At 39.8% G+C, this 12701-nt stretch overlaps 2 protein-coding genes across 2 annotated transcripts in view; one reads left to right on the forward strand and one right to left on the reverse strand.

Annotated features, from left to right (window-relative positions):
• Positions 1-1678: 1678 nt before the first annotated feature.
• On the reverse strand, positions 1679-7181 carry PDE12 (phosphodiesterase 12). Its single transcript, XM_032647910.1, has 3 exons — positions 5773-7181; positions 4709-4787; positions 1679-4191 (listed from the first exon to the last, which is right to left on the reverse strand). The coding sequence occupies exons 1-3, from the start codon at positions 7078-7080 to the stop codon at positions 3749-3751; spliced, it is 1830 nt and encodes a 609-aa protein (XP_032503801.1). The 5' UTR covers positions 7081-7181; the 3' UTR covers positions 1679-3748.
• A 213-nt stretch (positions 7182-7394) lies between these two features.
• DNAH12 (dynein axonemal heavy chain 12) overlaps positions 7395-12701 on the forward strand; it is a 235342-nt gene continuing 230035 nt past the window's right edge. The window contains exon 1 of the mRNA XM_032647909.1: positions 7395-7857. The gene's annotated coding sequence lies outside the window, so the exon portion shown is untranslated. The remainder of the gene's footprint in view (positions 7858-12701) is intronic.

The raw sequence follows: 12701 nt of genomic DNA on the forward strand, positions 1-12701 counted from the left end.
CAAACTGCTTTTTTTTTTTTTTTGGCCACGCTGCACAGCATGTTGGATCTTAGCTCCCCAACCAGGGATCAAACCCAAGCCCACTACATTGGAAGGATGGAGTGTTAACCACTGGACCACCAGGGAAGGAAGTCCCCAAACTGACTTTTTTTTTTTTTTTTTTTAAAGGAAGGATTCTTTTTTTTTTTTTTTTTTTTTTTTTTATTTATTTATTTTTGGCTGTGTTGGGTCTTCGTTTCTGTGCGAGGGCTTTCTCTAGTTGCGGCGAGCAGGGGCCACTCTTCATTGCGGTGCGCGGGCCTCTCACTATCGTGGCCTCTCGTTGCGGAGCATAGGCTCCAGACGCGCAGGCTCAGTAGTTGTGGCTCACGGGCCCATTTGCTCCGCGGCATGTGGGATCTTCCCAGACCAGGGCTCGAACCCGTGTCCCCTGCATTGGCAGGCAGATTCTCAACCACTGCGCCACCAAGGAAGCCCCCCAAACTGACTTTTAAAGTCCATGGGATGTGTAGTGATGTCCTCACTTTCATTTCTGATAATGGTAATCTGTATCCTCAGTCTGGCTAGAGGCTTATCAATTTTATTCATCTTTTCAAAGAACCAGCTTTTGGTTTAGTTGATTTTCTCTATTGATTTCTTGTTTTTAATGTCATTGATTTCTGTTTTTTTTTTTCTTGGCTGCACTGCGTGTCATTCAGGATCTTAGTTCCCTGACCAGGGATTGAACCTGCCCCCTGCAGTGGAAGCGCAGAGTCCTAACCACTGGACTGCCAGGGAATTCCCACATTTAAATGTTTTTGAATTATGTTTGGAAAACTGGTTGGCTATTAGGAAAGATTTTCCCTCTTGAGTTGCCATGTGGGTCTTATGATAAACCAGTAGTGCAAACTTTTATCTTTCATTATATATGGGTTTTGGTTTTGTCTCAGACTAGTTTGTAGGGAATTTCTGCCTGTATTTCATAGCTGGAGAATGTGAGATCTAACGGTGTCAATTTCCACCAGGGAGATTTTCCCACAGTAGTGTTCTTTGTACTTCTCCCCCTTATGTTGCTCAGAGATCTACCTTTGGACTGAAACCACCACATTTTGATGACTCAAAAACGTCACCAACCAGTAAAATTCTTGAAAATTTGAAACTGATTTTAGTTTCTAGAATTTTAAAGAACATCACATAGCCAGAAATGATTTATTCACTAATGAATTATGAACTACCAGTGTGTATGTCTGTAGTGGCAACTGTATAAGAATTCATTTAGGGCTTCCCTGGTAGCACAGTGGTTGAGAGTCCGCCTGCCGATGCAGGGGACACGGGTTTGTGCCCCGGTCCGGGAAGATCCCACATGCCACGGAGCGGCTGGGCCTGTGAGCCATGGCTGCTGAGCCTGTGCGTCCGGAGCCTGTGCTCTGCAACGGGAGAGGCCACAGCAGTGAGAGGCTCGCATACCGCAAAAAAAAAATAATAAAAAAATAAAATTAAAAAAAAAAGCATTTAACAGGATAATATGTTCTGTAATAGTAGTTTGTCATTGATAACAAAATTTTCAGAATGTTAATTCCTATAGCAAGAACTTGTAACATTGTAAAATGTGGTTCACCAGTTACTACTTTCCATATTTTATAATTAAATGTACTAAAAAAATCTAAATGTAATAGAAAAATTCAATCACAGAGATGGCTTTAAACACTTAAACATTTCTGAATAACACTTTATTCTAGCTCATATACAAGGACATTTTGGTATGCTATTTATACAGTTTTCTTAGTGTTCCCTACATTTGGACTAACCATACTAACATATCTATATGCTAGAGATTTGACCAAAGTATATGCACTTCAAAATAATATTCTATATTCTAATATTCTGAAATGCCTGTGTACAATCTGATCATTGTTTAGTCAGCAAATATCAAATTTAAAGTATCAGGATGTGGAATGTTTGATAAGTGTTTAGAATTTTTCAGAGCAGAGTTCCATCTAGCTAGCTGTGGTGTTAATACAGGACCTGTATGTTTTTCTCATGGGCATGAGGATGTCATGTTACACTTTTATGTTTCTCAACTTTTTTGCTTAAACTTTTTCTCTCAACTTACTGTAGTAAGTCCTGTCCACATGTTTGTTTGAAAGCAAACCAAAACCAAATATTAAAACGGAAAAAAAAATTGCAAAAGAATCAGATTCTGGCTTCAATATATTATTTCTATATTTGTAAACTGATGTTAAAAAATGCTTTCAAGATGCTTTTTAGGAAGGCACAATTTGGTAGCATCAATTTTTCACTTACAGCCTTTTCTAAACAAGATCCCAGGAAACTGCCACCCTAATTTTTCTGGCACGTACTTTTAAGCACTTCAAGGTTCAATCTGAAGTGCAAGTAAAACCCTCTCATTCTCAAAATTACTAAGAGTAAACAATACATTGGATAGTGAGCAGAATATGAAAATACAGGTTACTTTGTCAAAAGATGAAAGTCCTTATGGTATCGGGTTAGAGACTAAACGTGGAACAAAGGCCTTCATGACTGGAAAATCAGAGCTCTTGAAGTGAGCTCTAGCTATCTAAGCTTAGAAGTTAAATGCAGAAAAACGAGAACATTTTGGTTCTTTTGAACAAGAGCGCAACAGCTAAAACATTAAAAATAAGGTACGGTGATAATTGAGTTAGAAAAGCTCAGTTACTACTCTAGGCTAGACTCTAATCAGTAAAACTATGTAATTTTCAAGAGTTTGGCTTCATACTTAAAATTTTTTTTACAGTATGTAATTACATATACAGTGTTCTGTAACTCAAACTATAATGCTCAAGTCTATAAGAAGTTTATTCAAGAGATGCTCAAAAGCCCCACTACTACTCTCCCTTTCTCCTATTTAGAAAAAAACAACAATTTTGAAAATACTTGTAGCACAGAAATGCTCCATGGTTCATCCACAACTGCAAGCCCGTATCAATAGGCAGTTTCTCATATCTAACATATTGTGTTATAGTCTAATATATGTCAAATACCCTGTTGATTTATGAACATTTTCCATAGGCAAGGGTGTTAAAGACAACAGGATCAAGTTGACGATGTTAGTTCACTTTAAATACTAAATTGTGCTTGCATACTGAAAGTTAAAATGAGCTTGCAAGTAAGAATGGGAATATAAATATGTCCATTTGTACCATACACTAAAAATTAAAATCCTAAGAGAATGAAGATGCCTTATGATAACTGAAAAATGAAAGATGAGAAGCAATAGGAATTGGTAATGGTATATTTTAATTTTTTGTTAAAGCTCTGAAGTTGTATTAAATTGCTAACCAAATTGAGGTAGAGGTAGACCCTAATGTTATTCCTTCCATGTGTCAGAATAAGCCTCTCACTTTAACTTGTATGTGCTTTCCCCCTAATTATATATACATGATTTAATTTGAAATGTGTGTTATGATAGAAAAACTACAGGATCATTCAAATGGTTATTTTTTTTTTACAAAATTCTTAATTACTAGTAAAAAAAAGTATAAAAAGTACCCAATGTTCTTCTTGCTAGTCATAAATATATGTTTTCCTCCAAGTGTAGAAAAAAAAGGATAGAGAAACTATATTATGCAACCATTATGATAGTCATGTAATGAAGACACTAGAACATAACTTGTATGGTAAGAATATTTTACCTTAGTGCCTAGTTTTCCTCTTTGAAGGTTACACATAGCTTTGATTCATATTAAATTTCCTACTAAAGCAGATTTAAATTCCATCAGACACAAATCTATTTCCATTTTAAATCACATACAAGTGCTAAGTGATCAGAGGGATGGGAAACACTAGGTAAGGCCTGGTGGGTGGTAACTTCTTCATGAGTAGGTAATGGAATCACCTGTTCAACCTCTAAAGCATTTAAGTCAATGAAAATGTAATCCAGACATCCATGAAAGCCACCAACGTAATTTGTGTAAGCAGGTTCACCACAAGCACTTTTCAGTTTGAAGAAATGGGTAAGAGACATGTTGCATCGTTCCTCTTCCCCATTGGAAGTCCAGTCTTCATGATCCTCTGGAATATTGCCACTGATGACAAAGTGATACATTCCTGTTGATGGGGTACTATTAAAGTCCCCACAAAATATAACTGGTATGCTGGGATACAGATCACAAGAGACGTGTCTAATGTGAGCCAAGGCTACTGCCATTTGAATGAGACGAATGTACCCACCTATGAATATAAAAAACATTAATGTTAAGTACTTTCTAAAGTTGCCTTTAAGTTAAAAAAAAACAAAGAAATTAAAAAACAAACCACAGTATCTGGGTGACATTCAAGATATGTATTTGTATGTGTGGGGAGGAAGTGGATGAAGGTGGTCAAAAGGTAAAACTTCCAGTTACAAGATTAATGGTATTGGGGATGTAATATACAACACAATGGCTATAGTTAACACTGCTGGGTGGTATATTTGAAAGGTGCTAAGAGAGTAAACCCCAGAAGTTCTCATCACAAGGAAAAAAACCTTTTGGGGGATATTTATATGAGGCAATAGATTTTAACTAAACTTATTGTGATAATCATTTTGCAATATGTATAAGTCATTATACCATACACCTTAAATTGTATAGCACTGTATGTCAACGATATCTCAATAAAACTCAAAAAAGATGTATTTGTGTAAAACAGCTTTTACCGACGTTACGTTACCACGTTCAAGCCACTTGAGAAAACCAATAAAACTTACCTTTGGGGTGCCAGTAGAGATGGGTATTAGCAACACATATCTTTTGAGAAGAGTCCTTTGTAGACTGAAGAACAGAAACCTAAAATAAACAGAAAATGCCAAGTTCAGATGCTATTTCCCAATCTGAATTTTTAAAAAATCTAAAACTATATGATGAACTGACATTCCATTTGCCTCCCTGCTGATGAAGTATGATTGAAATTATGAAATTTAATTTTAAGTTTTGGAATATAAATGAATGGGATTCAGCATAACATTTTAGTAACAGTCCAATACACAGAGGTAGCATGGAATACATTTTAGCATGACAACACTAAGGTTGGAGCCAGTGTTTTTATGTGGGTAAGCGTGGGCTTTGGAGTCAGGCAGAACTCACTTTGAATACCCACTCTACCATTTACAGCAGTGAGACCTGGAGAGGGACACTTCTTTTTCCTAAACCAGCTTCATCATGAGTAAAAAAGAGACAATATCATCCACCTCAAGGAGGACATTTAATTGTGTGGATTCAATTAAATAAGCTTACTCAGAGGTGCATGAGACACAGTAGGTGCTCAAAAAATGGCAGCTGCTCTTCTTACTATGAACAAAACCAAATACCTAAAAACTCTGGACAACAGAGTTTTAGAATAACATCTATAAAATGGGAACATTAGGATTACTATGAGCCAAAATTAAAATAACAGCTAATATTTACGGAGCACTTTGTACAACATGCCAGACTTAAAATTCAAATTCTTTAAAATGTGTCAAAACAGTGTTTGGCAAGTAGTAAGAAAATATTAGCTATTAAATTATTGTATTTAGCTAAACACTAAATCATAAGCACTATGAAAAGTTCCTGTTTGTGTTGTTCAAGGCAACCTGTAGTGTGCCTGGCGCATTACAGGTACTCAATAAGTATCTGCTCAATGAGGAAGGAAGGAAGGAAGGCTAAATTACGTGCTTAAGATACAAGAGCAAACACCTTTCAGTAAAATCTGGACTGTTTCTTCTCTATAAGCACCCCCGGCCCCGGCGCCCCTTCCAGAACGAGTATGTCGAGACTGGCGGAGTTACTCTACCTGAAGTACAGAAGATCTCTGGAGCACCCTCTCCTGCGCTGATGGGTACAAGGCCAGTTTCTCCAGCAGTTCTTTGTGAAGTGGGTCAGACTGCAGGGCTTCATGGAAAACAATGTCATGCTGGCTAAGGAGGCTGAACTTGGACTTCCGGTAGAAAGTGGCCAGGCCTTCGTGCTGCTTGATTCGAAACACGCCCTCCAGCCCAAAGGCCTCCAGGGCCGGCACCAAGCTGTCTGTAAACACGTTGCGGTCAACTTCCTGCAAACAGATGAGGTCGGCGTTGTAGCCCGTGAGTTCCTTTTGGATAAGGTTCTGGCGGTAGTCGAGTTCCAGGGCATAAGGGGCACAGTACGGGTACAGGACCGTCCGCGAAAACTCAGTCTGAGCGTATGTGTCGGCCAGGATGTTGTAGGAGACAGTGCGGATGAGAGCGTCGTCCGTCACCTTCTTGGTGTACAGATGCCGGTGGTCAAAGGTGCAGGTGCCGGGCCCGGCCTCCACTGGACACACACTTTCCAACTCCCGGCTTGGCCCGAAGCGCTGCCCATTGCCTGGGGTGCAATGAAGTTTGAGCCGTAGCCCGATGTCGGCATTGGACGGGGTGTAGACGCGCTCGTCCACACCCGTCTCAGTCCAACCAGGAGAGGGCGAAGAGGGAGACAACGATGAGGGTCCTCCGCCCTCAGGTTCTGCCGCGCCGGGTTTGGTTTCCTTGTACCAGCGGAAGAGGGAGCCGGCGGGATCCCCAAATTCGACGCCGAGCTTGGGGCACACCGGGAAGCCGGCCATGATGTAGCGCGGCAACTGCAGCTCGGTGAAGGCGGGAGGGTTGCGCTCCACCTTGTACTTGACATCGCCGATCTGCAGCACCGCACCGTCCTGCCAGGCGTCCACATTGAGCACGTCTTCAGCCACTGCCTCCTCCCGGTAGTACAGCTTCACCACGGGTTCGCAGGCTGCAGCCGGCTCGGGCCCAGGCCCCGCACAGGACACGCCGCCGCTTGCGTTTGGCCGGTTCTTCCTGCTCTTCTTGGTGGCGGCCGCCTTCGCGTGGCCTTTGAGGGCATTGGTAGCGATCCGGCTGAGGGCCCGACCCAGCGGCTCGCTCTGGTCGCGCTGCATGTTCTTGTGGCTGCCGTCGGCCAGCGCGAACGACAGACTTAGCTTAGGCTCCGAGGGCACACAGCGCACCACAGCGCGCTCCATCGCGCCTGCCACGGTCTCAGTCACCGCCTCGGCCCGACTGTGCCGCTCGACTGCCGTACGGACCACACGAAGCGCGGAGCGGGCGCCTGGGAGCCTCCACATGAACCTGGTGGCCCAGAGGCTGACGAGCTCTGAGGCTGGGCGACCGTTAAGCGTCAGGCAGAAACAGAAGAGGCGCAGCCGCCGGTTCCGGAACCCATTCAGTCCCTCAACTTCCGGCCGGCGAAGAGAGGGCGTACTGTGCTCCTGCCACGCACTTTCGCCAGGCCCGCTCACCAGCTCCTTTTTTCCATAGCCACTCCTGTCTCTAATACATCACAGCTTAATTTTTATCTACAACCAAAGTCATAAGGATGGAAAAATGAAGAAAATATAGAAGTTCCAGAGGGAAATATTAGACTCCATGTTTTTATCGAAAGTGCAGTTAGCGGGCGGAAGCGAAGGCGCGCCCAAGACGGAACTGGCTGGGGTGGAGTCACGGGTTTCGCTTCCCCGGCGGAGGCTGGCGTAGTTCCTGGTTGTTAACCCCGTGCCTTCTGGTGCTTCCTGGGGCTTCCTGGCGCGAGGGCGTAGGGAACTCCGCCCGGATTGCCAGCCTGGCTTCGGGTGTGGAAAGTGTTGCTCACTTTTCCACAGCATTCCCGAGGCTGCTCACCGTCTTCCGAGGTGTGGTGGGTTCACCTCAGGCCTAGCCAGCGCCGACGCGCGGAGCAGAGGTTTTGTGGTAGTAACTACGAACGATATATAGTAGCTCCCAGTCAGTGAGCGGTGACTGTGCTAAAAACGTCTTTTACAGATGTGAGGACCAGAGAGATTAAGTTACCTGCTCAAGACCAAACAGACATTGCTGAATGAATGGCAGGAGACTGAGAATAGCCAGTAAGTAAGAGGATATGAGAAATGTAGCTTCTTTGAAAGCCAAATGAAGCAAGTATTTCAAGAAACAGATTTTGTGTTAAATATAATTAATACTCTGATTAACTGAAAAAAAACAACTCTTGAAGATTCAGAGAAAAAATTGAGAATTCGCTTCTCTTGACAGGTGATATGTTTGTATGTACCTTCCCGTCTCCTACAACTAGAATGTTTATTTTTTGGGTATCTAATAATAAGCCATACCCTTTCCCCTGGCTTACAATAAGGAAAATAAGCCTCTTCTAAAAGAAGGATGAATTTTGCAGTCATTTGAAATGTATATTCCTGTTCTCCCCTCTCCCCACGCAGCAAGCATTTGACAAGGTAACTGGATACCTGGTGGTATGTATGTAATCTGGGGCTACAGTGTAGTGTAAAAGTCATTACATTGTATCAGTTGACTTAAGAAAATAAGTCTCAGTACTCCAGTTCATAGTATCATAGTACCCACATTAGCAAATATAAATTTTGAAATGGCATTTTTCTTCATGCATCTTTGCAGAACTCAATCTTAAATAAGCTGAAAGATAAAAGCCCTATTAGGAAATGTGGGAATCCCTGGCGGTCCAGTGGTTACACCTCGAGGCTTTCACTGCTGAGGCCCAGAGTTCAGTCCCTGGTCTGGGAACTAAGATCCTGCAACCTGCTCCGGGAGGCTAAAAAAAAAAAAAAAACACCCTATTAGAAAATGACTCTCCTCCAAGCAAGCTGATCTAATTTAACTCTGTAGCACTGTAGCAGTCTTAATCCGAGTTTAAGACACATGCCTTGAAGTGTCATACTTTCTTTTAGGGTTTATTTTTTTGATATTTAAATTTTTTCCAAGAGTAAAAATACATCTGTAGTGAAAAAAAGGTAATCTTCCCGCCTCTGACTTCTATGCATGCACAAACATTTATGAATTTATACCGTTCCCCCCACTTTTTTGCACAGATAGGAACGTAGTATACCCATGGTTCAGTACCTTCCTCTTTTCACTATCTTACATTATCTTTTGTCAGTTCTTTCAGGAGAAAGTATCTGCAAGTGTTCTGAAAGTGTCACAACTTCCCAAAGAAAGTTTAATCTGAACTCTACAGACTTAAAAATAATAAATGGTGTGTTTATTTTATGAGGCTAAACTGTAGCACAATTATGTATATAAATTATATACATTATATAATTAAAAATTGAGATTACAAGACTGAACCAATACTATGCTTTTCCTCATGCCAAAAGGAGAAGCATCTAATAGAAATCATTTTATTCATCCATTCTCAATTCATACCAAGAAACACAAGCTAACTTTCACTAATCAAAAGTTACGGTTGTTGGAGTTATTTTTATTACTTATACGTATATCTGCAGGAATTAGTGTGTGAAGACAAGTTTCTTGTAATTAGTTAATAACATTGGCATAGATCATTAATATACTTTTATCTTTTTTAACTTAAGGTTAACATGAAACTAATTTTGAGGGATAGCACTCAGAAATTTTGAGTAATTTTGGTGATATCACTTCAGGGTAACCTATTTACTCATATATTCAAAATTTAATAATTTTTTTTTTTTTTTGGCGGCATTGGGTCTTCATTGCGTGTGGGCTTTCTTTAGTTGCGGTGAGCAGGGGCTACTCTTCGTTGTGGTGAGTGGGCTTCTCATTGTGGTGGCTTCTCTTGTCACGGAGCACAGGCTCTAGGGCACGCGGGCTTCAGTAGTTGTGGCATGTGGGCTCAGTTGTTGTGGCACACAGGCTTAGTTGCTCCAAAGCATGTGGGATCTTCCCAGACCAGGGATTGAACCCATGTCCCCTGCATTGGCAGGCGGATTCTTAACCACTGCGCCACCAGGAAAGTCCCCAAAATTTAATAATCTCTATTTGCTTTCTGTTTAAGGGAATCAATCTCTTCTATTTATTTGTTTCTTTTTAAATTATTTTTCCAGTTTTACTGGGATATAATTGATATATAACATTGTATTAGTCCAAGGTGTACAGCATAATGATTTGATATAAGTATATATTGCCAAATGATTACCACAATAAGTTTAATTAACATCCATTATATCAATAGTTACAGTTCTTTTTCTTGTGATGAGAACTTCTAAGATCTATTGTTTGCAACTTTAACATATACTGTAGTCACCATGTTGTACATTATATACCCAGAACTTGTTTATCTTATAACTGGAAGTTTTTACCTTTTTGATCACCTTCATCCATTTCCTCCATCCATCCCTCCCCCCACACCAATCTGTTGTCCATATCTATGAATTAATTTTTTTTTGATTCCACATATAATGGAAATCATACAGTATTTGTCTTTGTCTGACTTATTTCACTTAGCATAATGCCCTTGAGGTCCATCCATGTTGTCACAATGGCAGGATCTCCTTTTTTATTGTTGAATAATATTACATTATATATCTGTATCTATATATCTATATCATTTCTATATCTATATATCTTACATTTTCTTTACCCATTTATCCATCTATGGACACTTAACATTTAGGTTGTTTCCTTGTCTTGGCTATTGTAAATAATCCTGCCCAGAACATGGGGGTGCAGAGACGTTTTTGGGATATTGATTTTGTTTCCTTTGTGTGTATATATAACCAGAAATGGAATGCTGAATCATACGGTAGTTCTACTTCTAATTTTTTGAGGAACTTCTGTTTTTATAATGTTTTCCATAGTGACTTCATCAATTTACAGTCCCACCAACAGTGCTATTTGTTTCTTATATTTAAAAATATTTATCATAATTTATGATTACATTATATATTAATATACTATATAGCATAGTATGTATATGATACAGCTATATCATTTTTCTCATTTTTAAAATTGAGGTACAACTATATCACTTAATATAAGTATAATTAATGTTACTATAACAGCAATCATAAACTTAGTTCGAAGAAAAGAAATTCAGTCAAAAAACTTACGTAAAACAACAGTTTATCTCCATAAAAAACTCTTAAGCATATGGACTCATTTCTTTTCCTGCACTCCCATTCTTAATTTTGAAATAACAATACATAGTTTAAAGCATAGTAAGTTTGTTTCATAAGTTCTCTTAGCATCTTCATCATTTATATTAAGAAATAGAAAAAAACTTGTATAGTACTGGAGAATCATATTTTTGTGTCGTTATCCATAAGTGCTTTTATATAATCAAGCCTGGGCTTCCCTGGTGGTGCAGTGGTTAAGAATCCGCCTGCCAATGCAAGGGACATGGGTTCGAGCCCTGGTCCAGGAAGATCCCACAGGCTGCGGAGCAATTAAGCCCATGAACCACAACTACTGAGCCTGTGCTCTAGAGCCTGTGAGCCACAACCACTGAAACCCGTGCACCTAGAGCCTGTGCTCTGAAATAAAGAGAAGCCACTGCAGTGAGAAGCCCACACACTGCAACAAAGAGTAGCCCACATACACTGCAACTACAGAAAGCCTGCACGCAGCAACAAAGACTCAACATAGCCAAAAATAAAATAAATAAATTTATATTTTAAAAAAACCCTTACCATTGAGGACGATGTTGGCTGTGGGTTTGTCATATATGGCCTTTATTATGTTGAGGAAAGTTCCCTCTATGCCTACTTTCTGCAGGGTGTTTATCATAAATGGGTGTTGAATTTGTGGAAAGCTTTCTCGGCATCTATTGAGATGATCATATGGTTTTTCTCCTTCAATTTGTTAATATGATTTATGCCATTGATTGATTTGCGTATATTGAAGAATCCTTGCATTCCTGGGATAAACCCCACTTGATCATGGTGTATGATCCTTTTAATGTGCTGTTGGATTCTGTTTGCTAGTATTTTGTTGAGGATTTTTGCATCTACATTCATCAGTGATATTGGCCTGTAGTTTTCTTTCTTTGTGACGTCCTTCTCTGCTTTTGGTATCAAGGTTATGGTGGCCTCGTAGAATGAGTTTGGGAGTGTTCCTCCCTCTGCTATATTTTGGAAGAGTTTGATAGAATTCTTCTGTGAAGCCATCTGGTCCTGGGCTTTTGTGTGTTGGAAGATTTTTAATCACAGTTTCAATTTCAGGGCTTCTGATTGGTCTGTTCATATTTTCTATTTCTTCCTGATTCAGTCTTGGCAGGTTGTGCATTTCTAAGAATTTGTCCATTTCTTCCAGGTTGTCCATTTTATTGGCATAGAGTTGCTTGTAGTAATCTCTCATGATCTTTTGTATTTCTGCAGTGTCAGTTGTTACTTCTCCTTTTTCATTTCTAATTCTATTGATTTGAGTCTTCTCCCTTCTTTTCTTGATGAGTCTGGCTAATGGTTTATCAATTTTGTTTATCTTCTCAAAGAACCAACTTTTAGTTTTATTGATCTTTGCTATCGTTTCCTTCATTTCTTTTTCATTTATTTCTGATCTGATTTTTATGATTTCTTTCCTTCTGCTAACTTTGGGTTTTCTTTGTTCTTCTTTCTCTAATTGCTTTAGGTGTAAGGTTAGGTTGTTTATTCGAGATGTTTCCTGTTTCTTAAGGTAGGATTGTATTGCTATAAACTTCCCTCTTAGAACTGCTTTTGCTGCATCCCATAGGTTTTGGGTCGTTGTGTCTCTATTATCATTTGTTTCTAAGTATTTTTTTATTTCCTCTTTGATTTCTTCATGGATCACTTCATTATTAAGTAGTGTATTGTTTACCTCCATGTGCTTGTAGTTTTTACAGATCTTTTCCTGTAATTGATATCTAGTCTCATAGCATTGAGGTCAGAAAAGATACTTGATACATTTTCAATTTTCTTAAATTTACCAAGGCTTGATTTGTGACCCAAGATATGATCTATCCTGGAGAATGTTC

This window comes from Phocoena sinus, chromosome 11 (genome assembly GCF_008692025.1).
Source record: "Phocoena sinus isolate mPhoSin1 chromosome 11, mPhoSin1.pri, whole genome shotgun sequence".
NCBI classification, from domain to species: domain Eukaryota; kingdom Metazoa; phylum Chordata; class Mammalia; order Artiodactyla; family Phocoenidae; genus Phocoena; species Phocoena sinus.

Excerpts from the sequence above, each read along its gene's own strand:
- PDE12 (XM_032647910.1), bottom strand. The coding sequence starts at position 7,080 with ATGTGGAGGCTCCCAGGCGCCCGCTCCGCGCTTCGTGTGGTCCGTACG. Across the intron at positions 4,788-5,772 it reads AGAGATCTTCTGTACTTCAG|GTTTCTGTTCTTCAGTCTAC; the intron begins GTAGAGTAACTC and ends TGTTTATTTTAG. Across the intron at positions 4,192-4,708 it reads TCTCTACTGGCACCCCAAAG|GTGGGTACATTCGTCTCATT; the intron begins GTAAGTTTTATT and ends TTATATTCATAG.